Raw genomic sequence first — 27,318 nt, forward strand, 5'->3', positions numbered from 1 at the left:
ACGCTAATGTTGCGGCGGCCTGGAATGCAGCAGGTTGGGGGCGGGATCGTCATTTTAACCCCTCGCCCACCCCTTTCCTGCCCGGTTGGAACTGTGGGGAGTTAAATTTGGGGCCGTGGTATTTTCTGCACATAAATGGAATTCTGTTATATTTTTCAGTTGGAACTGTTAGTACCAGATTATGAAAGCAGTAAGTGGGAATATTGGTTGGTGGCAGAAAATGATTGAGGACACAATGGTTCTTTTCACCATTGATGATAATAGCATATTTCTGGTGTACTCTCGTTCTGATGAGAACAGTTTTCGGTGATTGGTGCTTGTTTATTTTTATTTGCTGTTCAAAAGCAACAGCTGACCAGTTGAAATCCTGGTCGTGAGAGTCATGTGTTATTGCACTCACTGGCAGGTGCCCAGGACTGCACTATGTGTCGCAAACTGAAATGTTGTTGTAGAACGTGACTCATGCTGCAATGATTTAGACTTTCATTAGGGTCAGTTGAAATCTAAATGAATTGAATGTTCCAGGGAAATAACCTTCCTTGTGCCTATTATTACAAAATACTCGATGCCATTTTCTTGCGTCATGCTTTCATTCTCATCCCAATAAAGCCGGCCTTTTTTGCATTAATGTTATTTCAATGGTAACTGTCCTGTGGTTTTCAAGTAAAAACATCAAAGACGTTTGATCCCAGGGATGAGGGACTTCAGTTATGTGGATAGACTGGAGAAGCTGGGGTTGTTCTCCTTGGAACAGAGATGGTTGCGAGGAGATTTGGTAGAGGGGATATTCAAAATCATGAAGGGTTTAGACAGAGTAGATAGAGAGAAACTGTTTCCATTGGCAGAAGGGTCAAGAACCAGAGGACATGGATTTTAAGGTGATTGGCAAAAGAACCATAGGTGATGTGAGGTAAAACGTTTTTACACAGCAAGTGGTTAGGATCTGGAATGCACTGCCAGAGGGGGTGTTGGAGGCAGATTCAATCATGGCTTTCAAAAGGGAACTGGATAAGTACTTGAAAGGAAAAAAATTGCAGTACTACAGGGATAGGGCGGGGGAGTGGGACTAGCTGGATTGCTCTTGCATAGAGCCTGCGAAATCCTGCAGGTTAGCATCGCAATCTAAGCTGGTAATTAACCTACTCATTTTTAACTAACCATCTGCCCGGTTTCCTGCTGGGCAGTTAAGGTTAAAGTCGACCTCTTCGCCTTTCATAAAGTTGCCATTTAATTTTTTCGTAGTACGGTTCAATTCATTGGAATAGTTTATCTTTGGCATTAACTGGCAGCAGTCAGGTTACCAGCTACCCATAGCAGTAAAATTAAAACGCTTGCAAACTTCTAATTTGCCCCAATAACACTGACTGTCGGGATCTACTGAATGTTCTTATTAAAGAGGGTGGCCTATCTGACAAACAGAAGGTTAGCAGTGTACGAACCCTGTCTCACTTACACCATATTTTAGCAAACTATCCAGCAGCAATTATGCCAGCTAGGCAATGGTTCATTAACTTTTGCAACACATAAATCACCACTCCTTGGCCGTTTCATTTTGATGGAACCCTGGATTGGTTAATTTTTTGTAAAACAAACAAACAAATTAAAATATAATGAATCTAGCCCACTAACCCTTAGGATGGATGGACCATTCACTGCACTCAAGGAATTGATTATAAAGAATTACAAAGAATGTACAGCACAGAAACAGGCCATTCAGCTCAACAGGTCTATGCCGGTGTTTATGCTCCACATGAGCCTCCTCCCATCCTTCTTCATCGAACCCTATCAACATATCTTTCTATTCCCTCCTCCCACATAAGTTTATCTAGTTTCCCCTTAAATGCATCTATGCTAGTTGCCTCAACTACTACTCGTGGTAGTGAGTTCCACATTCTGACCACTCTCTGGGTGAAGAAGTTTCTTCTGAATCCCCTTTTCGATTTGTTAGTGACTGTCTTATATTTATGGCCCCTACTTCTGGCCTCCAATGGACGATGACTGAGCACCCCCCCACCCTATTGTACAGAACTGTGTAACTAGTCTTTACTCTCAATGTCAGTACCTGGAAGTATGTGTGGTCTTTAATATGGCATGTACTCTATCAACCAATGACCTGAGAGCGTGTGTAAATTACTTGTACAATGCAATGAAGAAAATTTGGACAAAATATTTTTTAAAATGCACATCTACCAAAAAGGAGAAAATAATGAATTACATTTTTGTCTAGCAGCGTAAACACTGATGCCATCTCAAGTAGCTCTACTACAAGCAGACTACTTAAAATTCCAGCTCAGTTTAAACAACAGAAGAGTGTAGGTTTTGTGAAAGACTCTTGCTATCAACCATTCGATTCCTAAAGTTTTCTTCAAAGCGGTACCAAAGTTTACAACAAATGCCTGATCTGAGTGGAGTGATTGATTTACTGAGACCAGCACCTTTGCACTGCCATCTTTAATTTTGTTGGATATAAAAAAAAAGTGTCATATCCTCTTCTGCATATGTGTTCACAAATATTCTGTTTTTTTATAACTTCTTAACTGAGCCAATCCCCTATCATTTTAGAAATTTTATTATTTGCTGTGTTTCCATTTGATTTGTAATAGAAGTTACCTGGGAAGACCAGCAGAGAAAAGTGAATGGTACAGTAGCTGATGGCAGGTCAAAACAGAGGCAGCTTTCTGAGCCAGGTTTGTCAGGCTGTGAAAACCATGGAAAGCATGAGACTCTCTATAATTAGCAGTGGATTTTAGGTTTCATGCTTTTTTTTAGTGAGTGTGCGTGTGTGATGTGTTCTTCTCCCCACATAGTGTATCATGTGCATTTGCCTCATAGGTAGATGAATACAATCCACAAATTACTGTCTTCCTAACATTAGTCCTTTTTGCAACTCTAGCTCACAATCTTTAGGCTATAAATACTGTAGGTAATATGGTGTGGAAATGGGTGGAGAGTTGAAACATTGAAGCAGGAAGCAAATCTAATTTTTAAGAAGCAACATGGCTCATGACGAGTACATCTGACTTTCTTCACATAAAACCATCTCTGAAAATTCACTAACATTATAAAATATGATCACTATGCTTTTTAATGTGGCAGCTAAAGGAGAATTGCACAGCCATTTCTTTAATAACATTCTATTATTATCATTTTAAAAGACCTAATTCAAATCGATGCATATTTAAATTGTACCTCATAATCAATGTAAAGCAGAGATAAAACTGAAGTTAATTCCAGCGGTATCTGCTGGTAACGTAAAAATTTACTACAAAAGTAGGCAAAAGAAAACGATTCTAAGAGCATTTCCCAGTGAGAACATTCTTACACTCTGTGCAGTATGAACACATTTGCTTTATGTGTTTCCGTGTATTGTTTTTACTATGTGCTTGTTTATTCTAGCATGGTAGGACTGTACTTGCGTTGTTGTTGTATATGCGTGCTGTGGTGAATACAGTCAAATATTCCCAAAAAGGCTGTTGTTGCTGATGTGGTTTATAACACAGGAGAACTTCAGTTATCTGGACATATTGAGGCTGCAAGGGTACCTGTAACTTTGAAATATCAGTATATACAGCGCTAATATAATGACAAGCTATTGAAGAAAAATTCTATTAAAAATAATGCTTTTGTATATAGTGGGCATTTGTATTGAGATCAGTGGGTTGGACACCAGCCTTTCAGTTCTGGGAACTAGATTCAAATCCAGCCCAAAGCGATGGAATGAGATTCTCCTCTGTCTGTGGGCTGAGGCACATTGTCAGGGGAGAGTAAAAGTAAATTTCCTCTGCATATTGATGTGCTGTACCAGACCTGGGCTGCTTCATTCTGACACTGCATCTGAAATGGAAAGTGTTCTATTTCCAGCATTAACATCTTTCATCTAAATGAACAAAAAATTCACAAAAAAATCTAAAAACAAATTTGTTAAGTGTCTGAACTTGACAAATAAACAAAATGCAGCACGCTCTAGGACACACCAAAGTATTATATTTTTTATACTGCACAGTGGCTGATAAAATAAGATTCCTAATCCTCTGAGCACCAGATAACTGAGGGCCTACTGTAAAAGCTTGTGATTGATTACTTGGCTATATCAGTACTTACTCTGTGAAATAAAACCTTTAACTTCCTCCATGCCAGCAAATAATGTCCGAGTTAAATAATTACTGGTGTCTGATGTCAAAAGATACCCAATTGAATATCTTTTTATACTATATATATAAAACATCTTGAAGATATAGTGTGCCAAATATATTCATATTTCGAGATTAAACAGTAATGATGGTGCATCATGCAAAGCTGCTCTACAGACATTCTTAAACCAACAAATTTTGCAGAGGGAGTTGTGTATATTTGGGCAACCAAACCGTAGCTCCTGTCTGATTCAGAATTCCTTTCAGTTCTGTGAAACTGATCTAATCTATGATGAGGGATAAAATAATGCAACACAATAAGGATTCAATATTTTTAGAGGTTGGATAAAAGGCAGAAAGAATCATTAATGATCCCTGCACCTCACATTCCCAGGCATGGTAAAAAAACAGTTTCTATACTTTTATGATTGCACATTGCAACTCAAGACTAAATTGGTGCTATTCATCAAGCAGGCAAGAATTTTGTGGTTCTACTTTATCTGAAACATGCATGTGCGTCCCAAATGTGTGGATGGGGGAAGGGTGTCTGGCTCACAACATAAATATGGAATAGTATTGTACGGACATGTGATTCTGTTATCAATGGCATTACAAATCTCTGAAGTGAATCTCTGTTCACTTTCAGTGCTTCGAATTGTGCTGAGTCATCCTAAACTTAGCAGTTCTAAATTATTTCTGTTTCTTTGTCAGGTTTTCTTTGCTTCTTTCTTTTTAATTTAATTTTGTTAAAGCCTGATTGGTTTTTAATGAAACCTGTTGAACTGCAACATTATTATAAGATGAGAGTAATAAGCAAATACTCAAATCAAATTTGCAATTATTAATGCTATTTTGAAAGATAACAAATAAACTGTGCAAGGGTAATTACCCAATTGTGAGCCAGATGTTGCTGAATGCCATTTAACCTATGTTCAGATGATAATTTCACTGAGTTATAAAGATGTTGTAGTGCTTCAAGGAATCAAAGATAATGAACATGCTAATGAAAACTCTGTTGCTAGGTATCATCTGGTAAAGGGACCTTTTCAATTATCTGTTAATCTCAATATTAACAGATCTGTAAGACTAGCACGCTTATGATAAAAGGGCTGCATAATAAGTAGCCTGAACAGTCACCACATTTTTTGGTGATGAGAGATGGATATAGACTGCACCTCTGAGATTTGTCTCAGTCGTTATTGATTAGTTGATTTTTTTTCTAGATACTTTCTTTTTAGCATTTTCATCAATTCTTTGAGGTTATAATCTTATAGCCACTCTACTAAACTTTTATAACTTACATGATATATTAGATTATATTAAATATTCTATAAATTATAAAGCTACACTTTAGTCAAAGTCTTGAATCAAAATGGAGCTCCACGAAACTCCTGCTCAAATCTCAATCCTTAACAAAAGTGTAGTGAAGCAGGCTGATTTCTCAGTTTGATGGGCTGTCCAATGTATGCCAAGTCCAAACCTGGATTGAAATCAACACCCCTTTATTAAAAATGTAAACAAAATCCAACTGAAGCCTGAACTCTAGTTTACAAGTTTTGTGAAGCTTCACTTGCTTGAAGCAGTGAGCACATTTGAATCATTTGACAACAGGTAGAGTCATATCACAGCACTCATGAATCAAGGCAAAAAGAAATATGTACAGAATATGAAATATTGTCATTGGGTATTGACTGTTTTACTTCGTCCTTTACAGCACTATTTTTGACTCATTATTTGGACTTGAAGGCATGATGCTGTCTGTTCAGCAAATGTGCACAGGTCTCTAACTAACTCTTTGCTTGCTTGTAAGTCAAGCCATCTTTTAACCCCGTATTCTTCCTTCTCATGTTGTGTTGCGGGTGTACTAGCACCTGTTTCTCAAAAAGTTGACAATCTCATGAATCTCACCTCTAATCTGCTTAAGTCCGTTTCTATCAGTGTCAGTTTCATTGTCTGAAAGCATCCATTCACGCTCATCTTCTCTGTCTATGTCTTGCCATTTTGTGATCTCAGAAGAACTGGAATCACCCAAAAGGAGGAATTCAGGTCTGTCTCTTCTGTTCCCTATTTTCTATTGTCTACAGTGTTCCTCTGAATGGAATCTCTACTTGTATTATTTGCTGTGGTTTTTTTTGTTTGTGCTTCCTTTTTCTCTTTCAAACGCAGGATGTTTTAAAGAAAGAAAGGTGTTTAGTCAAAAAGTTGCCAAGACCTCTATTCTGACCTAGCATTCTTTTATGTTTTATTTAACATCACAGCATAAGCATGGCAGGACAAAATTATTTCTCAATAATATAATGACAGCAGAACACACAACAATACAGCATAGAAATGACTTGTATTGGGATTAATAATGCAAACAGAGACATTTTTGTACAGATAGTATGTCTTTGGCCTATTGTTCTTATGCTGTGACACTTGTTATCACATTCTGTGCCATGCTTATCTTGTTCATCATTTTAATTTGATACTAATGCTATTATTTATCTATTTTAATTTATGCAGCAATGTTCCATATACATTCTTTATTTTTTTTCCTCTGCCTCCTTAACATTTAGAAGAAAACGATACAGAAACAGAGATCTGGGAATCAGGTAGGACGAGCTGGGTTGCAAGCTGTGTGTAGCATCTTTTTTTAAAATTCATTCTTGGGATGTGGGCGTCGCTGGCGAGGCCGGCATTTATTGCCCATCCTTAATTGCCCTTGAGAAGGTGGTGGTGAGCCGCCTTCTTGAACCGCTGCAGTCCGTGTGGTGACTGGTCTCCCACAGTGCTATTAGGAAGGGAGTTCCAGGATTTTGACCCAGCAACGATGAAGGAACGGCGATATATTTCCAAGTCGGGATGGTGTGTGACTTGGAGGGGAACGTGCAGGTGGTGTTGTTCCCATGTGCCATTGAATGACAGGTCTAGGTTCCAAACTGGGCATCAAAGCTGCTTTTATATTGGCCTTATTTTAATTGGGATTCCAGGGCACCATTGTCTGTGAGCAAACTCCCAAAGTTTACACTGCTAAATACCGCTGCCTTATTCCAGTGGCAGATTTGTAGACCCACACAAAGCTGGATCTATGCATCTTCAGCCAGGCTAAGGGAACCTGATTTAGTTGTGCAAACACGAGGAGCCAGCTCCTGGACCCTCCGTCTCCCAGCATCCAAATGAATACAAGGTCAGTGTAAAAGCAACTGTATTTGTGCAGCATGCCTTTAAACTGACAAAGAAACTGCCTCTAATGTGCCCAATGTCTGAGACAATCAAATCAAAACAGCATTAGATTACTGAAATAAAGATACTGCTCAATCTTTAATCAATAATTCAAAACAAATTCTCCCAAGAGATTTATTTTTTCCCACATCGCCATTTTAGTAGTTAATTTTTCCTTACAATCAGTGAACAAGATCTAATGGCAGTAATTATTAAGAAAGCCTCTGTATTTTGGGCACACACGAGTTTCCTCCCACAATTCTTAATCTCACCCTATCAACACATCGTTCTATTCCTTTCTCCCTCATATGTTTATCTAACTTCCCCTTAAATGCATCTATACTATTTGCCTCGACTACTCCTTGTGGTAGCAAGTTCCAACTTCTCACTACTCCTTGAGTAAAGAAGTTTCTTCTGCATTCCTTATTGGATCTATTAGTGACTATCTTATATTTATGACCCCTAGTTTTAGACTCCCCCACTAATGGAAATAACTTCTCTATATCTACCCTGTCAAGCCCCTTCATAATTTTAAAGACCTCTATCAAGTCATCACTCAGTCGTCTCTTTTCTAGAGAAAAGAGCTCCAGCCTGTTCATTCTTTCCTGATAGTTGTACCCTCTCAGTCCTGGTATCATCCTTGTAAATCTTTTTTGTACTTTCTCCAGTGCTTCTATATCCTTTTTGCAATATGGAGACCAGAACTGTGCACAGTATTCTAAGTGGTCTAACCAAAGTTCTATATAAGTTTACCATAATTTATCTGCTTTTGAATTCTATTCCTCTAGAAATCAACCCCAGTGCTATGTTTGCATTTTTTATGACTTTGTTAACCTGCGTTGCTACTTTTAATGATTTGTGAATCTGTACCCCCAGATCCCTTTGCACCTCTATCCCATTTAGACTCTTATTTTCCAAGGAGTAGGTGGCCTCCTTATTCTTCCTATCAAAATGTACCATCTCACGCTGTTTCAATTATTCCCTCAAATGTTAACTACTTTTTGGGATCAAGTGTCAGTAGCTCCCACATCAAGTCCAGCTGAATTATGGACATTTTTTCATCTGTGGGCCAGCAACACTAGGTTCCCAGTTAAGGTTTTTCGCATTTATTCCCATTTAAGAGTGCCAGTGCCACAAGGAAAGGCTTGCTTCCTGCCAATTCGAACAATTGAGGCTCAGGCCCCAGAGATGAATGAACATTGTTCAAACACACTGATGCAAAACATTTAAAAAAAACGTGTAGCTTTAGATGCAATCAATGATGTAATGACATAATTGATTACATCATTACGAACTCCTCTGTGCACAAACGTTGTGAAGTGTCACGCAAGAAATTCTTAAACACCCTTTTAAATGTGATTTACGTGAAAAGTTTGAAGCATTTCAACCTTTGAAAATTGCAAGATGCAAAATTAGGGACGAGATACTAAATAAATTGAGTTAGTGGTTTCACCCAGGAGCTCAACTGATAAAGACAGTGTGTAGCTACCACATATAGACCAGGATGGTTCCAAAATTCAATCCCTGGGCCGTGCTGAGTTAACAGTAACGGCAAGAACTAGGGAGCTGCGGTTGAGGAAAAACAGCCAGTGGGTGTACTTCCTTGGAGCTGCGCCACCATAACTTCTTCAGAGGTTTGGCAGAAACACCGTTGATGCACAAACAGAGTTTCTACCAAAATTACAGCAGCAGAGTGAGAGAAATCTGAGGGATTTCAGCCTCCAAGTTTCCTGCTGAAGCATTGTGTGCGAACACCAGATAGGTTCCCTATATGCTACAATCACTCATACATACTTGAAAAATAACGACTTGGGCGGGGTACCAGAGGGCACTCGGTAGCCACGATGGGACTGTACTCCCACAAAACAAAGCCTTCTGGAGAGGAAGAGAGGGAAGAAAGTTGGTGGCAAAAGAGGAAGAAAAAGTTGTTAAAAAAGAATGAAAATCTGAGTTGGTTACAGATGTAAGATGGAGATCAGTATCAATGTAGAATGACTAAAACTATTCCTCTCACTGAGTATGTAAAAGCAAATGAATCACTCCCTTCTCAATTAGCCTTAGACAGCTTAAAAAAAGATAAATATTTCCAACCCCTCTGACTAGAATGTCCCCAGTCTCCCACCCTAATGTATAGAATTCTATAACTACATGTGACCCCCCCCCATTGTATGTACAGGCAAGAATTGTGAAATCTATACTATAGCATGTACTCCTTATCAAAACATATCTTGAGAAAGCATGCAAACTAGTTGTGCATTTATTTTTTATTTAAGTGGCTTAAAAAAAGATGATGGTCCCAAACATCCATAGGCTTTTGATCTGGTGTAGGTGCTGGACCCAGTCCCCTGCTGAGAACCTTAGCCTCTGCCCTGACACAGTATGCGGGGTCAAAGGCGGTTGCCTCACCTGCATGAACCTGGTGGGCACCCAGGTCATTATGAGTGCATCTCAGGTATTTGGTATTGTGGAGGGGTTGGACACAGTGCTGTTGGGGGTGGGAAAGCAGTGGCAACGGAATAGAAGATTAAGAATTGTGGCCCATCTTCCCCTTTGGGGGACCAGGACTAGATCTTCGGAGGGATGCACTTCCAGCGGAGAGAATATGCCTCCTCTCACTCTGCGTACCAGCCAAGGAAACTTCCAGCCTGGGAGTCCCCTCCCCTTAGCTAGGCCGCTTCTGACATGAGTGACCTTGCTTGGAGCAGGCAGAGGCTCCACCCCAAACAAGGCCATGCGGATACTGACAGCACAGGCTGGGACTCGGCATATCCAGGTCCCAGCTGAACTTGCAGGCCTTCTACCACACTTACGTGTGGCTTATGGCAGGAGTGTGCCATATGCCCGTAGATCTTTAGCATCAGTGTTAGCAGTGAGCAGTAACAGCTGTGTAGCCGATAACGGCCAATTGAGTTTGTACAGACACCAAGGTTACTGGCAGTGCCATCAGTACATTAAACCATGGATTAGTCACAAGAGACCTAATGACACAGGCTTTGGGAAACAGTGTCAACTCTAACATAATGCAAACAGTGTTAATCACATTTCAAAGGCTGTTTAGGAAAGCTTTCAGCATGTAAAGCCTTCCCCATTGACAAAAAGAATATTTACAGAGTTCCAGACTCGCAGCTGTTGAGTGTTTAGCATGTTGCTCAAAATTAAGTGACCTCTTAAAAAAAAATCAATATGATCATGATTTATTTTCCTTTTTGCCAAAAATACATTACTGATTTCCAGATTCATGATGTGCATTTACTCAGAAATGTCAGTAGTAATATTGCACACAACCCAAATCTTTTAACCAAATGGAGCTTTCAGATAATAAACCCCACTATAAAAAGGTGTATAGAATAATTACATCACCTGTATTCACTTAACCCACCTAATTACAAAACAGTTTCCTCCTGATTTTAGTTTTTTTTTCCTCTATCATTGTTTTGTAGGTAAACATGAACCTGGTCAATGAATAAGTCCATAAGCATCAATAGAAGTCACACGGTGAGGAGTTGGGGTTATATTGTGTCCCATGAGTGAGCTGATTCAACAGCTCACAAGCAGCAAATTTATCAGTGAAATATGGTCATAACATGAGCGGGGTAGAATGGATCCCACCAGCTCTTTTTATTGAACTTATATCCCACGTTAGCTAAGTATAATTACAATATTAAAAGCTTGCAGTAATGTTTTAGCTTAAACAGGCACTGCAGAGTAGTTTTGGTGATGTCTCATTGAAAGTTTTTTCCCCTCGTAGTGCTGTCTCTTCTCAACTACAACATTGTCTTCCATGAAATACAAAATACATTTCATGGAGATAACATCATTGTGTGTGGAACAAAAACAAAAAGTGCTGGAAACACTCAGCAGATCAGGCACAGACTATGCAGGTCAAGGCAGTATCTGTTGAGAGAACACATGTCGACATTTCAGGTACTGAGCTCTTCCACAGAACTGGAGGAAGGGTTCAATACCAGGTCTGCGGAAGGGTTCAATATCGGAAACTTTGATGTGTTCTCTTGACAGAGGCTGCCTGACCTGCCAAGACTTCCCAGCGTTTTCTGGTTTCATTTTGGGTTTCCAGCATCTGAAGTATTTTGCTTTTTGTTCATCATTTGAGTGGGGTGTAGGCTCTTCAGATTGATTCTAACCTGTTTACCTGGATACGTTGTCAGTGTTTGATCTCTATGATGTAGTCAAACACCATTCTAAATCCAACAGATGGGATATCCACATCGTTTTCATAAAGAAAATGAGGTGAATAAAATAAATTGAAGAATAATGGACTTCACTGTTCAAGTCCTTTGTACTGGTATGATTGTTCTCTTTAGGAATAGCTCAAATGCAGGAAAGTAAACACTTTTACTGAGGCAAGGCTGCCTCAGCTTTTGTCTTTGTGGGCCATGCACATGCATATTATGAATCTTCAGGAGGCCACATTTAAAGTTTATTTCCTTGTACATGTTAATTTGCATTTATGTCAAGTTGCTGATATGAACAGATCTCGGAGTTCTGAGGCAACAGCGCTAAAAACAATCCTTACCAAAATTACAGAACTACAAAATTGAACCAGGATAAATCAGAATATAAACATAAGCTCAAATAGGAGTGAGTTGCCTGGATTGTAAGGGCCATATTGCCACGGTTTGAATGCCGCAGGTTGGACTCTCTGTACTAAGGGACTGCAATGTAAAACTGCCCCTCCATTCATTTCATTGGTAACTATAAATGCTTAACCTAATTCAAATGAATGCCTTTGGTCCCAGTTTTATTTGGTGGGAGGAGGGGGACAGCAGTCTACTATTCAGTTAGAGCCGAACATCAAAGCCGGAAGAAACTTTCGGAGAAAATTGCTGGATTTAATGAGAGCTTTTAAACTTTTTTTTTTGCCTTGCACCTGGACCGAGCTGGACTTGCCTCAGATACCCTTAGGGCCTCTGCAATCACTGGGAAGTTCTTTTCCCCCATCCACAGTAAGAGGGTCTGAGTACCAGCTATGGGATTTCTAATAGGCATTCCTTGCATGCAATTATAATGGAGGCGGAGGAGCAGTGCAGGATGCAGGATAGGAGATGGAGACATCATTTGTGGATCCAAGATATTACCCCCTCCCAAATGAATTTACAGGCCATGCAGATCCTATGAATATCTTAGTGAGGAGCCGTGTGTTGGAAGAGTGTGTTTCATCAATGATACAATAGGGGAGCTATGCCAGCGACTACATGAAGACCTGTGAGTGTGAAAATGAAGACCGCACTCAACTTTTATGTCACAGCCATTTGTGTTATGTTCTGAGTGGGAAGGCCGGAGCCTGGCACGTACTGATATCCTGAGAAACAGCAGCCTGGTGTAAGTAATCTCCAGCTGTCATCATTCCACTGGGTCCTGGATTCGTGCCCTGCTGATCAGCGAGATGGCTGATTTAATGGCAGCTATCAGATCCTGAAAGCCCTGTAGGTGATCGTGCCTGAGCTGGTGAATAAGAATGAGAAAGCAAGTGATGAAGGGGTGAGATTGAGGGGGTTGTGGCAGAGGAACGTGAGGCAGGATCTTGCTCCTGGGACTCCTGCCGGGGCCTTGCCCCCTACATCCTCTTCCTCATCATCGTCATCATCATCGTAGTCGATGAGACAGAATATTCTTCCATCCTTTCCAAATCATCATCGTCTTCATCTTCTTCTGACACCTACTCCCCATTGCTGTGATGGGCCTGTAGGAAGGGAAGGAATAACTAAAATTGTTTGGCCGTAATCCCTTTTGGATTAAGGAGACAGAAACGGATGTGGAAACTTCTGACTCTGCTGTTTCACAGGGATACTATGATGACTGCACTATCCCATCAGTTTCACCATCTCTCATGGCTAGAGTAGAGTGCCTCCCCAGTGGCTTTGTTTAGTGAATCAACTCTCTGATGTCCCCTCTGGTCTCTTGCCTTTCACTTGCATTGTGCACAAGTTTCTCCTGCAACAAGATTGAGAGAATTAGGTGCAGATTAGAGTGAGAGGGATGTCTCCCAGGTATCATCAGGCAGCTGATGTAACTTACTGGCTTGTTATCACCTTGATAAAGCTGAGGAGAGGTTTGTAAGGTTTTACATGCAAGTATTTGCTGTTAGGGGAGATAATGCAAAATTCTGAGAAAATGACCCTGTAACTACAGAGGAATGTGAAGGTTTAGTTGGGTTATTAATTTTGGATGGTGAACAGTGTGTTGTTGCCCAAGAAGAAAAGGGAGAGAGGCTGCTGTGTTACCTTGTCTTCCCTCATCAGGTTGTTGAACATTTTACCTGCACTGGTCTGCAGTTCTGGTGATTGGAGAGGTGACTCAGTGCCACTGCTCCCTCCCTCCACAAAACAAGTGAGACATTTTTCTGTGATTTCCTCCCATGGGCATCCAACAGTCTCTCTCCCCTTTGCTGCATTTCATCCAAGAGTGTCTGAAGGTCAGTGTTACGAATTCAGGTACACCACAGGAATCTATTTGAGTTCATTAATGTCAGTTGCTCCCTTAAGCAGTCTGCTCTGTTTCTGGAAGTTGACTAACGCTGTCCTGTATTTGTTTGTGCGGTATGGGACCCTGGAGTGTAACAATGAAACCCTCCTGTATTCTGGACTGGCTCTCCATGTCTTAAGCATGTGAACTGCTTTAATCTCTCCAAAGACGGACCAAGCTAACACTCGGTGAGATGAAATTTGGGTTGACTCAAAAGCTGCTTTATTCAACAGAAGGCAAAACATACAAAAGGCTGAGCATAATGAGAAACACCTGTTTAATTTCTGACTTCTGTTCAGATCCTATTACAAAAATAAACTAGCCCATTTTTATATGCCCTACGCTTAATGAAAAACATGCTAACTTTCCCCGATCAGGCAGAGGTTCCCTATCTCCAGCCTGCTACTACCTGACGGACTTCTTGGGGGGGTGGAGGAGGATATTCTCTTCCGCGATCCCACCTGAATTCGGGCGAGATTGCAGTGGAGAATGCTGGAAAATTCAGACAGTGAAGCCTGATGCTACCTCACCGTCCCAACCAGGATTTCCCTCCCGCTGGGACCGCTGCTGTTCGCTCCTTCCACTCCTGCTGCTTATAAATGGTACTAGGGGTGGGACCTCGGTTCCGTGTGGATTTTTCTTCTCTCCGCCTCGCTCACCGCTGCCTCTCAGGGCTGCCATGTGGAAAGTGATGGTAGGCCTCCTGAAAGCAGTGGTAAATGCTCAATGTTCCCCACATGGAGATAGATGGCTTTGTAGCGGTCTCTTCTCCCTTTTTTGGACCCAGAGACCTACCTGCTGCAGGCTTTGACCAAAGGATCTTTCTGATCCTCGGCGGCTTTTGACCCTTTAATTTCCCTCGCTGCCTCTTCTGCTGCACTATTGGGATTCTGCTCTTTGCATTTGCAGGCTCCCTCTTGACTGTGGGAATCCCAATAGGAGCCCTGACCCTGGAAAATAGGTCAGGGCTGAGGTGGAAATGGAGAGACGGGTGGAGATACCACCCCAACAAAACTCTGCCTGGAAGAGAATTCTGCCTTCTCCTTCCCCAGTGTCTGTTGTAAAATAAATTTGTCAACCCCAAGGTACTAGATGTCTCCTGAATGACCAGATATTGTTAATGACTGGGACCTGGCACAAGCCATGCCTCTTTCTCAGCGCCAAGAAGAATTGCTGCTGGCCTCAGAAATCCCGGAGAGTTGCATCCTTTATCTGTGTTGTGTGTCGGTTTTTTATTTGGAAGTCGTTTTCAAGTAGCCCTCTAGAAATTAAAAACGTTAAAATTGTTAGGAAAATGCCATTGGGCTCACTAACATGCTCTTGAAAGTAATGGAAGATGTTTCTTTGAGAGAAAAGTGGTTAGGATCACGCTAAGCACTCGGGTAGAGTTTCCGCTAGATCAGTTCAATCTGCCCGAACCAGCGTAAAAGATCGTGGAAAAATCGCAGAAAATCAAGCACAATTTAGGTCAGGTTTAAATCGAGTTTCCACGATCTTTTGCGCTGGTTCAAAAATCATTGTGCCTGAAGCCGGCCCCGCCCACAAAACTGGCCACTCCCACAGATCGACATAATGAGGATGATGAGCTTCCGCCGATTGTGCTCGTTTACGGCTGTTCGAGGCGGGTCTTTTCTTAAGCGCACAGGCACAAATAGGCACGTTTTAAACACATTTACATATTAAAAAAAATATTTAATTTACTAAAACTGACTAGTATACACCAATGAAAGTGTGGTTTTTTAAAGTCATTTTTAGTGATTTAAATTAGGTTACTCACAGACACTCTTATTAAAATTGCTTATTTTTTGTGATAAACCCATTTTAAGCTGTATTAATAAAACTGCACCAGGTTGCCATTCAAATACATTTTAAATACATCAATGACTATCTTTTATTGCAAAGAAAAACAAAATGATTACGCTCTATTATGCTGCCAGATTGTGCTGGTTCATGGAAGATTTTACTTTTGTGATTATGCAAATACATTTTAGCGGAGACTTGACCTGTAACCTAATCAGCGCAATTTTCCGACTCAATTTGCACCCAGTTACTGATTGGGCCTAAAGCGGAAACTCTACCCCAGAGTTTATTATTGCCAACCATGAAATGTTTATTTTTAATTTTAGAGAAAGGCTTTGGAACAGAGGACTGATCGCAGTGTCTGTCTGTGGTGTATAGTGTGCATTTGTTTGTTCTAATCTGGTATCAGATGTGAGTGAGACATGACTTCAATTAATGTAGTACATTCCATAGACTTAATTAAATACAAAAAGGGCCGAGTCTTCTCGCTGAACAATGCGCATAAAGCACATCAATATTACTGATCTGATTACTGCGTGGGACATTTAGCTATTCGCCACTATGTTCACTGTGGCGTATTTCCAATCAGTTCTCCAGCAGATTTTGGTGTAAATTCGGCACTGGAGGATCACAGAGCACACCCAATCTAACTCACTGCGTTTGTCGCCAATATCGCCATTGCAGCGAATCCCGTGCAGTGACTTTCCTCAAGTGCACAAGCATTGTTCCACAAATTTATTACCATTCATGCTAACTTCCCTTCTCACTTTTAGTGGGAAAAATTCAACAAGCGCCCCAAAATAGGCGGCAAGCTGATGGAGCAATTGCGCTCAGCGCCAATTCGTGGCGGCCTGAGGCTGAGCCAAATTCGACATTGATTGGGCCTCATTTAAATGGAAGTAGCGAGCTGTGGCCAGTGGAAAGACATCCCGAAGCAGCTCGCCAGTTGTGGCCTGACAATTTCTGACCGGCTCCGCTGAGGCCAGTAGTGGTCGGCAGTGTTTTTGTGGAGCCAGGAGGAGCGCACTAAAAAATAAGTTTGAAATCATTTTGTATCCGTTTATTGCGTGAGCCTGGTTGGGCCGTTCAAGACCTATTACACTAGTCGGAGCTTGCACAGCACAAGCTCTGCCCATTTGTGCCCAAAGTTTGCATCGAGGTCCTACAACCAGCGAAGGAGCTCGGTTTTCAGAGTAAAGCAGCCTTATACCTTTCAGGCGGGCGCGCTGTGCATCTATTTACGGGGCATCAGGCAGGCCTCAACTATCAATGGGGTGGCTGAGGTGCCTTTCCCAACAGTGCCCCTCCACCCCGGCAAAACGGCCGGCCGGGAGTTGAATTTCTCCCCCTGAAGCTTCTGTTTTTTTAACTTGTTTCATCTGGTGTCCAACACAGTGAACCCTTCATCTGGATTATTTAAAATTGGAAATTCAGAGCTGAAAATCCATAGGTTGCAACCCTTGAGAGGCCTGCAGCAGCTGTGCTGCTGGCATGGGACCCTAATGACAGTTGTCCAAAGACAGCAGCTGGAAGCTCTCTAGTGCTCATCCCCACCCTGCTACCTCGGAAAGGAAAAGAAAGTTATCGTCTTTGGTCCTCTGATCTTTGCTTCCTGCCCCTCTCCAATCCTCCGATAGACAAGTGCTGGTACAAGACCTAAGGCCCATTTCTTCTGGGCACATCTCAAATGAATGACCTTGTGGCAAATCCCCCCTTTCTGATTCAATCCCATGCATGTAACTCCTACAGTTGTAAGCATCATCCCTGCCCTGCCCCCCACTCCCCCCACCAGCCTCAGGGGAAGCTCCGGAAATCCTGGAGCAACATAAAGGAGTCAGAGAACTGGCATTACAAGGCTCTCCCCCCTATTTCTCTCATTTGTGCCTGTTAACTGAGTGCTCCCCAGGTGCACTGGACAAGAACATTAGTCCCAGGGGCTAGCTCTACTGGTGCACGTGTGGTGGAGTGGAGCCTGCGTTGACCCCATCTCAAATTGCAGATCATTTGCATGGCCAGGATAGGCACATCGTGTCGGCAAGTTCTCTTCAGCGGTGTCTACCCCAATGCTTCGTTGGAAGGCAAAGGAGCCAACACCCACACTGCCTGAGGTCCCACTCAGCCCACCCGTGCCAATAACAAAACTTAAAACAAATTCTGCAGCTCCCAGCAGACCCATTGACCGGGACTTTCCTCGCAGCTTCTCCTGCTCCACCGCCCTAACTGCACCAGGGTTAACACCGCACTTACGGCAAAGTTACGGCACCGAAGCCAGAGCAGCCCTGAGGAGATTTACAGGCATTGTCTCTGCAAGTAAAAGGTAATCGATGCACTCCGAGATCAATTATCTTAATCTAGTAAAGGACTCAATGGTATTGCATTGAGGCCTACTGAGGGTGTAATGGGCAGAAATCCCGGAGAGGTGTGGGATCTTCCCGCAAACATACCCCCTAGATATGGGAAGTGCCGCACAGAAGATTTGCCCGTGGCCAGCCCCCACTGGAATTTAAAGCGGCAGTGTAAAGTGGGCCAAATTTTGGCGGACCGCCCCAAATTCCTGGCTCCCTCAACCGGAATATTTCCCTTTCCGCCCTCTCCGACCCCAGGAATTTTGGGTCCGATTCTAACTTGGCCCTCAGCATCGGAATCACTCTAGCCAGTCTAAAAGATGGATTTTTAAAGGATTAAGAGTAGCTACGCCCAATTACAAATCCCTACAATCTCCTCTTTTTCTGTGCGAGTACATTTTCCCCTCAATACTGATTATATACATTTTACACGTTCTAAACGGACTCATACGGATCCTTCAGCACAAAATAGAATGTGGTCAGTTTGCAGAACTAGGCAAAATATGGAACTTGCAAAATAAAATCATGCAAAATGTCCTGTGATTCATATATTGAACCTAAATTGATAAATGTCATAATTCACCATTAAGGTTAATGTCCGATTAAGCACAGTGCTAATGAGCCATCTGCAGTTTAGTTTAGCAATCGCTTTGATTTCTGTTGCCAAGGCAGCATGGTGAAAAAAGTAGTGTGCCTTTATTGGTTTTGTTTGCAAAGGTTACCTGGAGACAGCTTGGATCATTGATTACTTATTTTCATACAACACTTATGTAGACACTGTTTCTGAGTTTAGAGAAGCTCCTAAAAATGGTATTCCATTGACACAGGAGCATAGAAATTGCATGGTATTTGGGGACAGAAATTGGAGGCGGAGGGACAGGAAATTGGGATGGAATCTGTTTCTGCCAGGTTTCCACCCCTTTCTGGCTCAAAGAAACATTTCCAATGGAGGGGTCACATGCACTTCTGCCTGTCACTCCTCTGTCCTGACAACACTTTGCGGGGGGCGGGGAGATGGGGTGTGGTAGTTCTGATGGGATTCTGGGCTCTCCTGAAAAATCCATGTAAGTGGGGCCTACAATTACATTTTCAATTGACATTTGATCCAAGAGAGATCCATTGCCATTTGCAGAGGGAGAACCTTTCTCTTAACTTCTGGCATTTACTGACTTCGGGTCTGTGCCACCTCCACTCCCATGGAGTGACAAGGTGCCATTTTGAATCCATGCTGAGTAGACAGGGCATATGCCCCAATAGCGCTGTGCTAGCATGGGCACCTGTCCCTAATATTTCAATGACCTTACCCATTGGGATTTGGGATAGGATGCCGGTGAGGCCAGATGGTCAAAAGTTCCATCGCACCCCACTTCTGGCATGGTTGGAATTTCTACCCTCAGACGTTTTCTCTGGTACATCAACAGTTCAATTGAGATTATTTTCATTAAAGAGTCAAAACAATTTTGGTGCTACTATCTACTTCACAATCCAGTGTTAACAGTCTGAAAATCTCTTTTAGTTTGAAAAAAAACCTTTCTGAGCCCATTGGTATGAGATATGGTCTTGTCCATCCCAAATCAATTTCCATCTCAGTCATAGATTTGCTTGCCATACAGCGGCCAGCACCAGTTAAGGAGTAGAGGGGGACGGGGGAGGAACTGACAGTTGCAAGTTGACTGTTTAACTTGGCTGTTTCTCCTCAGGTGCAATGGACGTAGAAGAGAGGACTCGCCAAATGAAAATTAAAATGAACAAGTACAAACAGGTAGCAGCGTCAGATTCCAGACTGGAACAGGAGTATCATTCTAAGGCAAGTACAAAATGAGACCTTTCCTAGCATGTATGAAAGTTGTTTAAAACAAAAAATGTGGGGTGTTAACTTACATGTAAGCTGCAATTTCATTTAGAACAGCACAATGAGCTCACTGTAATTGTAGCTCTAAAAGAATAATCAGGACTAAAATTCTGCAATATAACTGCAATCCACTTTGTTTCTTATTGATGACAATCTTCTATTAATATTAATATTCATTCTAGGGATGTGGGCATCAGTGGTAAGGCCACATTCATTGTCCATCCCTAGTTTCCCTGAAAAGATGGTGGTGGGCCTTCTTCTTGAACTGTTGGGTAGCGGTTTGATACAACTGAGTGGCTTGCTGGGTCACTTCAGAGGGCAGTTAAGAGTGAGCCATGCTGGTGTGGGACTGGAGTCACATGTTGACCAGACGGAGTAAGATGATAGTGAGGCCAGATGGTCAGAAGTTCCATCCCACCATAATTCTGGCACCACAAAGACATTAGTGAACCAGTTGGGTGTTTACGACAATCCAACATATTACTTGCCAGATTTTTTAAAAACTGAATTCAAATTCTCATACTTTAAAAAAAATTCATTCATGGGATGTGGGCGTCACTGACAAGGCCAGCATTTATTGCCCATCCCTAATTGCCCTTGAGAAGGTGGTAGTGAGCCACCTTCTTGACAACTGAGTGGCTTGCTTAGGCCATTTCAGAGGGCAGTTAAGAATCAACCACATTGCTGTGGGTCTGGAGTCACATATAGGCCAGACCGGGTAAGGATGGCAGGTTTCCTTCCCTAAAGGACATTAGTGAACCAGATGGGTTTTTACAACAATCCGGTAGCTTCGTGGTCACCATTACTGATACTAGCTTTTTATTCCAGATTTTATTTTAATTAACTGAATTTAACTTCCCCAGCTGCTGTGATGGGATTTGAGTGCACATTCTCTGGATTATTAGTCCAGTAACATTGATCATTATACATTGCAGCATAATGCTGTGAATATATCTGATAGTGAGGAACTGTTAATGAGATCAAAAACCTGCAATATAACAGTGTATTTCCCAGTATTCCACGACTGAAACAAAAACCTGGGGCTCGATATTACCATGGCGACGGGTTCGCGGTGCGGGGTCTATTGGGCGCGTGGGTAACGCGCCTGGTGAAATCAGTCTGCTTCGCGCGCAATCGCAGGCTGATTGGATCCACTTACCTGGTCTTCCGGGTTCCCCGCTGCTGAGCTGCGCGGCGGGCGGATTGCGCATGCGCAGTAAGGTCTGTCAGCTGGAGGAGCTCTATTTAAAGGGGCAGTCCTCCACTGACTGATGCTGCAAGAAATAGGAAAAATTACAGCATGGAGCAGCCCAGGGGGAAGGCTGCTCCCAGGTTTAATGATGCCTCACTCCAGCTCTTATTGGATGGGGTGAGGAGGAGGGGGAAATGGCCTGCCTCTGCCACCAAGAAGGCCTGGCTCGAGGTGGCAGAGGAGGTCACCTGCACCACCAACATATCGCCCACCTGCATACGGTGCAGGAGGCGCTTCAATGACCTAAGTAGGTCAGCCAAAGTGAGTACACTTACTCATTCCCCTACACTCTGTCTGCCACATCACCGCCCCCACCCCACATCTCCTTCTGCACTGCCAACACTACTCTGTCACATCACTCCTCACACCCACTCAAAGCTCATCCTCATCTTACCTGCACTTACTCACCTCGCCAGTACTCATCCCGCCACTACCGCTCAACCCAATCCTCATACAATCTCATGGCTCTATCTCATACTCACTCTCTCGTGCATCTCTTTCACGGTCAGTCTCACTCAACCTGCCACTACCTATGCTGCAGCCACAGGGCATGCATCACATATGTGCAGTAGGAAGTGTAAGGCAAACGTGTCGTGAGCATGAAGGGGATGCACAAGGGTGTTTGAGGGTTTTTCATGGTTTTTACTTATATTTAATTTCTGATCAACTCACATTACATATTATATTGGCACCACTACTGCCATGTCTTTGCGAATCTTGTCTGGTTTGTGCAATAATGCCCTTTCCTGAGGATCACAATGAAGACCCACAACTGATGCCACCCATTGTGTCACTGCAGAGTGGGTGTAGGTGTATTTGCAGGGCTCTTTTGTGCAGACAACTGAGAGACGTCGGCGATGTCCCCAGTGGCACCATGGAAGGATGCGGAGGAGAAGTTGTTGAGGGCAGTGGTGACTTTGACAGCGACAGGTAAGAACATGGTGCTCGGGCTAGCCAGGAGCAGCTCGGCATGAAAGGAGGCTGCAGATGTCTACGACTACATGTCGAGTGACTCTGAGCCTCCATGTGCACTGCTGCTTAGAGAGGTCCAGGAAGCTGAGCCTCGGTCTGTGAACCATGTGGCGAGGGTAGTGCCCTCTGCGACACATCTCTCTCTGCGGTAGCCCTCCCTCCTGCTGTGCAGGTGGATGTATCACAGCACTGTGTTGTGGAGCTCCACGTGTCAGAGGTGGACGGCGTGGCCGGTGAGGCTGGTGATGCTGTTCGCCCTCCGAGGAGGTCATGACTGCAGCTACGTCGGCCCCCATCCGGAAGATGTACATCTGAGGGGGTCCGCAAGGTAGGTACATGTCTCTGGACCCTGGGGTAAGTGTGCAAGTTGGTGAGTTTTATTGTCAGGAGGAGGGTGGTGGAGGCCAAACTTTGTCCCAAGTGACAGAGTGGCCTCCTGCAATGAGTGAGGGTCTCCCCCCCCCCCCCCACCCCCGGACCTGTCAAATGGACCTTTGCAGCTGCCACAGGCTGATGGCTGCAACACGTCCATTTGAACTGGGAGTGTTTCCCCCAGTACGGGAAACAGTCCCAGTTGTTTGCAAAATCCCAACCCTCCTAAAATATCATGTTAATCGGGTCTCTAAACGACCTGAAATACCTAAATAAATATCTTAAGTGGCACCCCGCCGGCTTTAATTGCCGGTGGGAGTCCCACATGCGGGGGCTGCACGCGCATGTCAGTGCGTCATTGGGGATCCCGGAAATGGGGCGGGTTGGAGCCAGGCTCCCGACCCACCCCGGGAATCCCCGATTTTCGTAGCACCCGATCGTCCCTGGTATTTCCTGTCACTGGAGGCTAGGCACCTTCATGTCTTATGTCATTCAAGTCTATCACTGTCTCACTTATGCCATTCTACCTCTGCAGTGTTTAGTCCACAAACTGGACATAAGTCAGAAAACAACAAAAAGAAATGTTAATTTTAAATATTCTACCATATAATATGAAGGTAATTTATGTGTAGCAGTGAATTCAAAGCGGCAATTAACCATTGCAGTTAGACTAGTGTATGTAAACAGTGCAAGCTCTATTTTCATGAGTAGGACAAGTGATTTGTTATCTTTCAGATTTGCTACCTCTGCATAACACACAGAGTGTAGAAATTCGTAGCATTTTAATTCCAACTGCAGGAGTAAAACTAGGGGGACACGGGTTCAAAATGGAGAAAGGTACTTTTGGAACAGACATCAGGAATTATTTCTTCGCACCAAGAATGGCCAACATGTGGAATAAACTTCCACATAGAGTAGTGGAGGCAAAAACCCTGCAATCATTTAAGAAACAGTTGGATGCTGCAGTGGGGTGACGTTAGGATCTCTCTGGATGGATGAATCAAGATGAGCCAAATAGCCTTCCTCATCTGTAATTATTATGATCTTGTGATCATTTGCCCTGTTTGCAGCATCAGAAGCATGTGACTCAATTGCTGCCCTGTCTTTGACTGTTAGCCATCTATTGTCCCATACATGCCTGTGTTATTCTAAATTCTGCTATAGAAACATCTTGAAATAAATCCTTCACACTTGTGTGCAAATTTCGGTACGATACACAGAAAAATATTTTATAAAGCAGAACGGTAGCTAATCACTTCCCAGTAACATACTAATTGAGCTCAGCACTCAGTGGGGTAAATGTACAACTTACACCCAGATGTTATACTGGCGTTGGGTCAGCTGGCCATTATAGAAACCAGTTTTGACAACGAGCGGCTGATCCACAACGCCAGTTTCACGCTCAGGCAGCAAGCTGAAAATCTACCCCACTGTGTCCCTAAAAAGCAATCCAAAAACACTTTGGCACCAAAAATCTTCAGCTGTTCCAATGTGCTCCCACCATAACTTAGGCGGAAGTCTTTTGGAACGGTTGGAAACTAGACCAGGACCCAGTTCTGCGGGATCCCAGTCTTCCCCCGGAGATTGCTCTATGGCCTGTTTGGGGGCTGAGCCATCGTCTGCCTCAAACACGGCCGTTGTTGTAAGAGGTGCCAGGGAGAGGAGGAGCTCCTTAACTCAGGAGTTCCCGCATCCCAGCCTTCAGAGGCACCTGGCATATGGTTGGCAGAGGTCACCTGGTTCCCACTATCACTGGCAGCTGTGGAGCTCAACATGGGGATCCAGGTGGGATTGTGACCTGGATTCAAGATTTTATGATGCCAAAATTACTTTTTAATTTGTTTTAATGGGGCCCTTCTTAAAGGGGTGCCACAGGAGGTAACAACTGCATGTTTCGGAAGGCCCTCTGCTGGGCTTTCTGGCATTTGTACAATGGTGGGCATCCTAGATGCACCCCTAGTAGTGTGGACACTCACGAATGCCAAAGAAATTAGGGATCTTCCCCCAACTGCGGAAAGTCCACTGGGATCAGCAGCAAGCACAATCCCAGCATAATTGCCAAGATCACCGGCCTGTAGGTTTTCAGGGCCATTATCACTATCTATTTACTTCACTGTCTCTCATTACATCTCGCACAAGCCTCTACCGTACCCTTTGACTCACTGTGTGCACAGCCGCTGGAGGCCCACTGTTGGTTATTTAAAGACTGAGGGGTGAAATTCTGTGGGGGTTCTCACGCTTGTCTGCTGTAACTGCAGAGGAAGAGCCGTGAAAACCATGGGAATGCGGCATAAACATGTTTACACCATTTTTACGGGATTTCTGCAGCTCTTCTGTTGAAGTTACAGATGAGCAGGACAATCCTTGTGGAAATTCACCCCCAAAATTGGCTCTATTTGGATAAGTAAGCAACTGTGGCATAAAAATCGATGGATTTATGTATGTGTTTTTGAGCAATGTTATTTTTGCCGCTGATTTTCAAGTACAACAAGCAAAGGATGTAAGTTATTTGCTGTAGTTCAAGTCAAATGCAGTGCTTTGAAAATTTGTAAAATGCAGCAATTGAATTACAACAACTTTCATTTACATTGTGCCTTTAACATAGAAAAACATCCCAAGTAACTTCATAGAAGGAGATATTCGCAGGGGTGACGAAAAGTTTGGTCGAAGAGGTGGGTTTTAAGGAGGCCAGGGAGGAGGATTAGTTCTAAAATCCCAGCCCATCAGTTTTTATTTTTTTTTCAGAATTTTCTCTCCTTTTATCCCCGCCTCTTCTGAAGGTGCAGTGCCTTGCTGAGAGATGAAACCACCAGCCCCCTGCAATACCTCGACCAAGTGGCCATTCTTCTTATGTTGGCTCTTGCAGACTACCCAACCATAGAGGGCATCAGAGTCAAGCTTATTCCTGTTCATACTCGACTTTCACACGCATGCAGTTTTCAGCAGTTGTAGCTGGATAGTGATTGGGAGCAGGAACCGTGACCAGTTTTTTTTCCCCCCACCGCAGGGCCTCTGTGGTCAATTGCAGCATCCCCAGTTCTGCCCTGGTTAAGATCTGCTAACTCAGCACAGACCAGGAGTTGAAACTGAGATTTCTGGTGGATATGACTTAGTGATTTTCTGTTGCTTTTATGAATGTTCAGATAAATTCAGATTTCAAGATTGAGCTTGGAGTCAGCACATAAAAGAAAATATCTATTTGGATTTGCGGAGCAAACTCTTTTTAGTGTTTGTGTTGGTGAAATTGTTTTACTGGAGGAGCTTGGGTAGGGATCAGACAACTGCATCTTTGTTCGATATGAGGCCATGGGTTTGATTTATGTCTTTACCTCCTGAACATTAAGCAGCATCCAGGCGGAACACAGGGAGAAAATTCAAGTGGGTTCTGTTATGGCGGTCAATCCTTCCCACACAGTTTTCTTCTTTTCACTCTGCCCAGACAATGCTTCATGGCCAGGCAGTAAAGACGAAAATCTACCCCCATATATCTCCATTAGATCAGACTACCTGGACATACACATCTTGTCCTTCTGCCTACAATTACTGACACAAAATTGACTCATGCTTGGGGAGAGTTTTATTGTAGGTCAAGCGTAACATCATTTACTTGTGGTGGATTCTGGAATGGGACTCTCTTATGCCAGGTTTCGGTTTGATAATGGCCGCACTGCCGATTCCTGTCATATCTGGGGCTTGAATGTGCATGAACCGATGCTGCAGGGAGTTCATTATTATATGCATAGCGGCGCTCCAAATCTGCACCAATGGTAATTCATGATGAGAAAAAACCTGTTGTCAGCACCAGCTGATAATGACGGATCCCTAAGCCTGGAGAACCTATAAAAAGTGATTGCTGAACTTATGAGAGAGCATTTAGAGTAGATTTTTTTGCTTTGTACCTGGACAGAGCTGACCCCACCTCTGACACCTTGAGACCACCAAGACATTTCTGTTGCGACACAAAGTAAAAGGTTCTGCACTACAGTTATTCCCAGTAGGTATTCCATCAATTACTATTTTAATGGAAGGGAAAGAGGAGGAACAGCAGTGCAGGATGGAAGAATAGAGACTGAAAACACATTTGAGGACGATGTGCCCCACAAGATATTACACCACCCCCATCAAAAGAATTTTCTGGCCACCCAAATGTTCTGAAGGTCTCAGTGAGGAATTCTGCATGAGAGGAGTATTCTTCACTAAGGCTTTAAGAGCGCTATGCCACCTGCTGCATGAAGGCCTGCAACGATAATCATCTGCATGGATAGCTTTACCTGTACCAGTTACCACTGGACTCATCTTTTATGCTACCGGGTCCTTTTAAGCAGCAACAGAGGATCTGTAATATTACCCAGGGTGCCACCTGAGCATTTACTCCTTGGGTCACTGACATCATTTTTAGGAGAGCAGCACATTTAATTCAGATTGGCATGACAGCCAGGCAGAAGCGTGGTAGAGACACACAGTTTTATCAAGTTGTTGAGTTTCCCAAAGTGAAGAATTGCCTGATGGACCTGCAGGAAAGAATGCATAACCTAATAATGAGTGATCATAACCCATAAAGATTAAGTAGACATTGAAGGGTGAGGAGGCTCGTGGTTATCTGCTGCTCTACAGAGATGCCATGGCGAGTGTGCAGGTCTGCACCCCATCAACCTGCAGCCTGCATTGTTCACCGACTTTACTGTCTCCTACAGTTGGAGCGGAGTGCTTCCTCAACAGCTCTATACCCTGTTCCTCATAGGATGGCAGCTTTCCGATGCAGGGTATAGTCCTTCCGGTCACCTACCTTTCACAGGCATTGTGCAGAGGTTTCTCCTCTAGAAGATTGAGAGTATTTGGTGTATACCTGCATTAAAAGGCTGTCTCGCAGGTGGCATCAGATAGAGAATGACACCCTGTTAAAGTGGA

At 43.2% G+C, this 27,318-nt stretch overlaps 1 protein-coding gene across 1 annotated transcript in view; it reads left to right on the top strand.

The window, feature by feature from the left end:
- Positions 1-27,318, top strand: part of rims2a (regulating synaptic membrane exocytosis 2a) — a 993,532-nt gene that overhangs the window by 751,866 nt on the left and 214,348 nt on the right. The window contains exons 23-24 of the mRNA XM_067981485.1: positions 6,144-6,176; positions 19,663-19,769. Of these exons, the coding sequence (XP_067837586.1) occupies positions 6,144-6,176; positions 19,663-19,769 (140 nt within the window). The remainder of the gene's footprint in view (positions 1-6,143; positions 6,177-19,662; positions 19,770-27,318) is intronic.

The sequence above is a fragment of the Heptranchias perlo genome, chromosome 3 (genome assembly GCF_035084215.1).
Source record: "Heptranchias perlo isolate sHepPer1 chromosome 3, sHepPer1.hap1, whole genome shotgun sequence".
Taxonomy (NCBI): Eukaryota; Metazoa; Chordata; class Chondrichthyes; order Hexanchiformes; family Hexanchidae; genus Heptranchias; species Heptranchias perlo.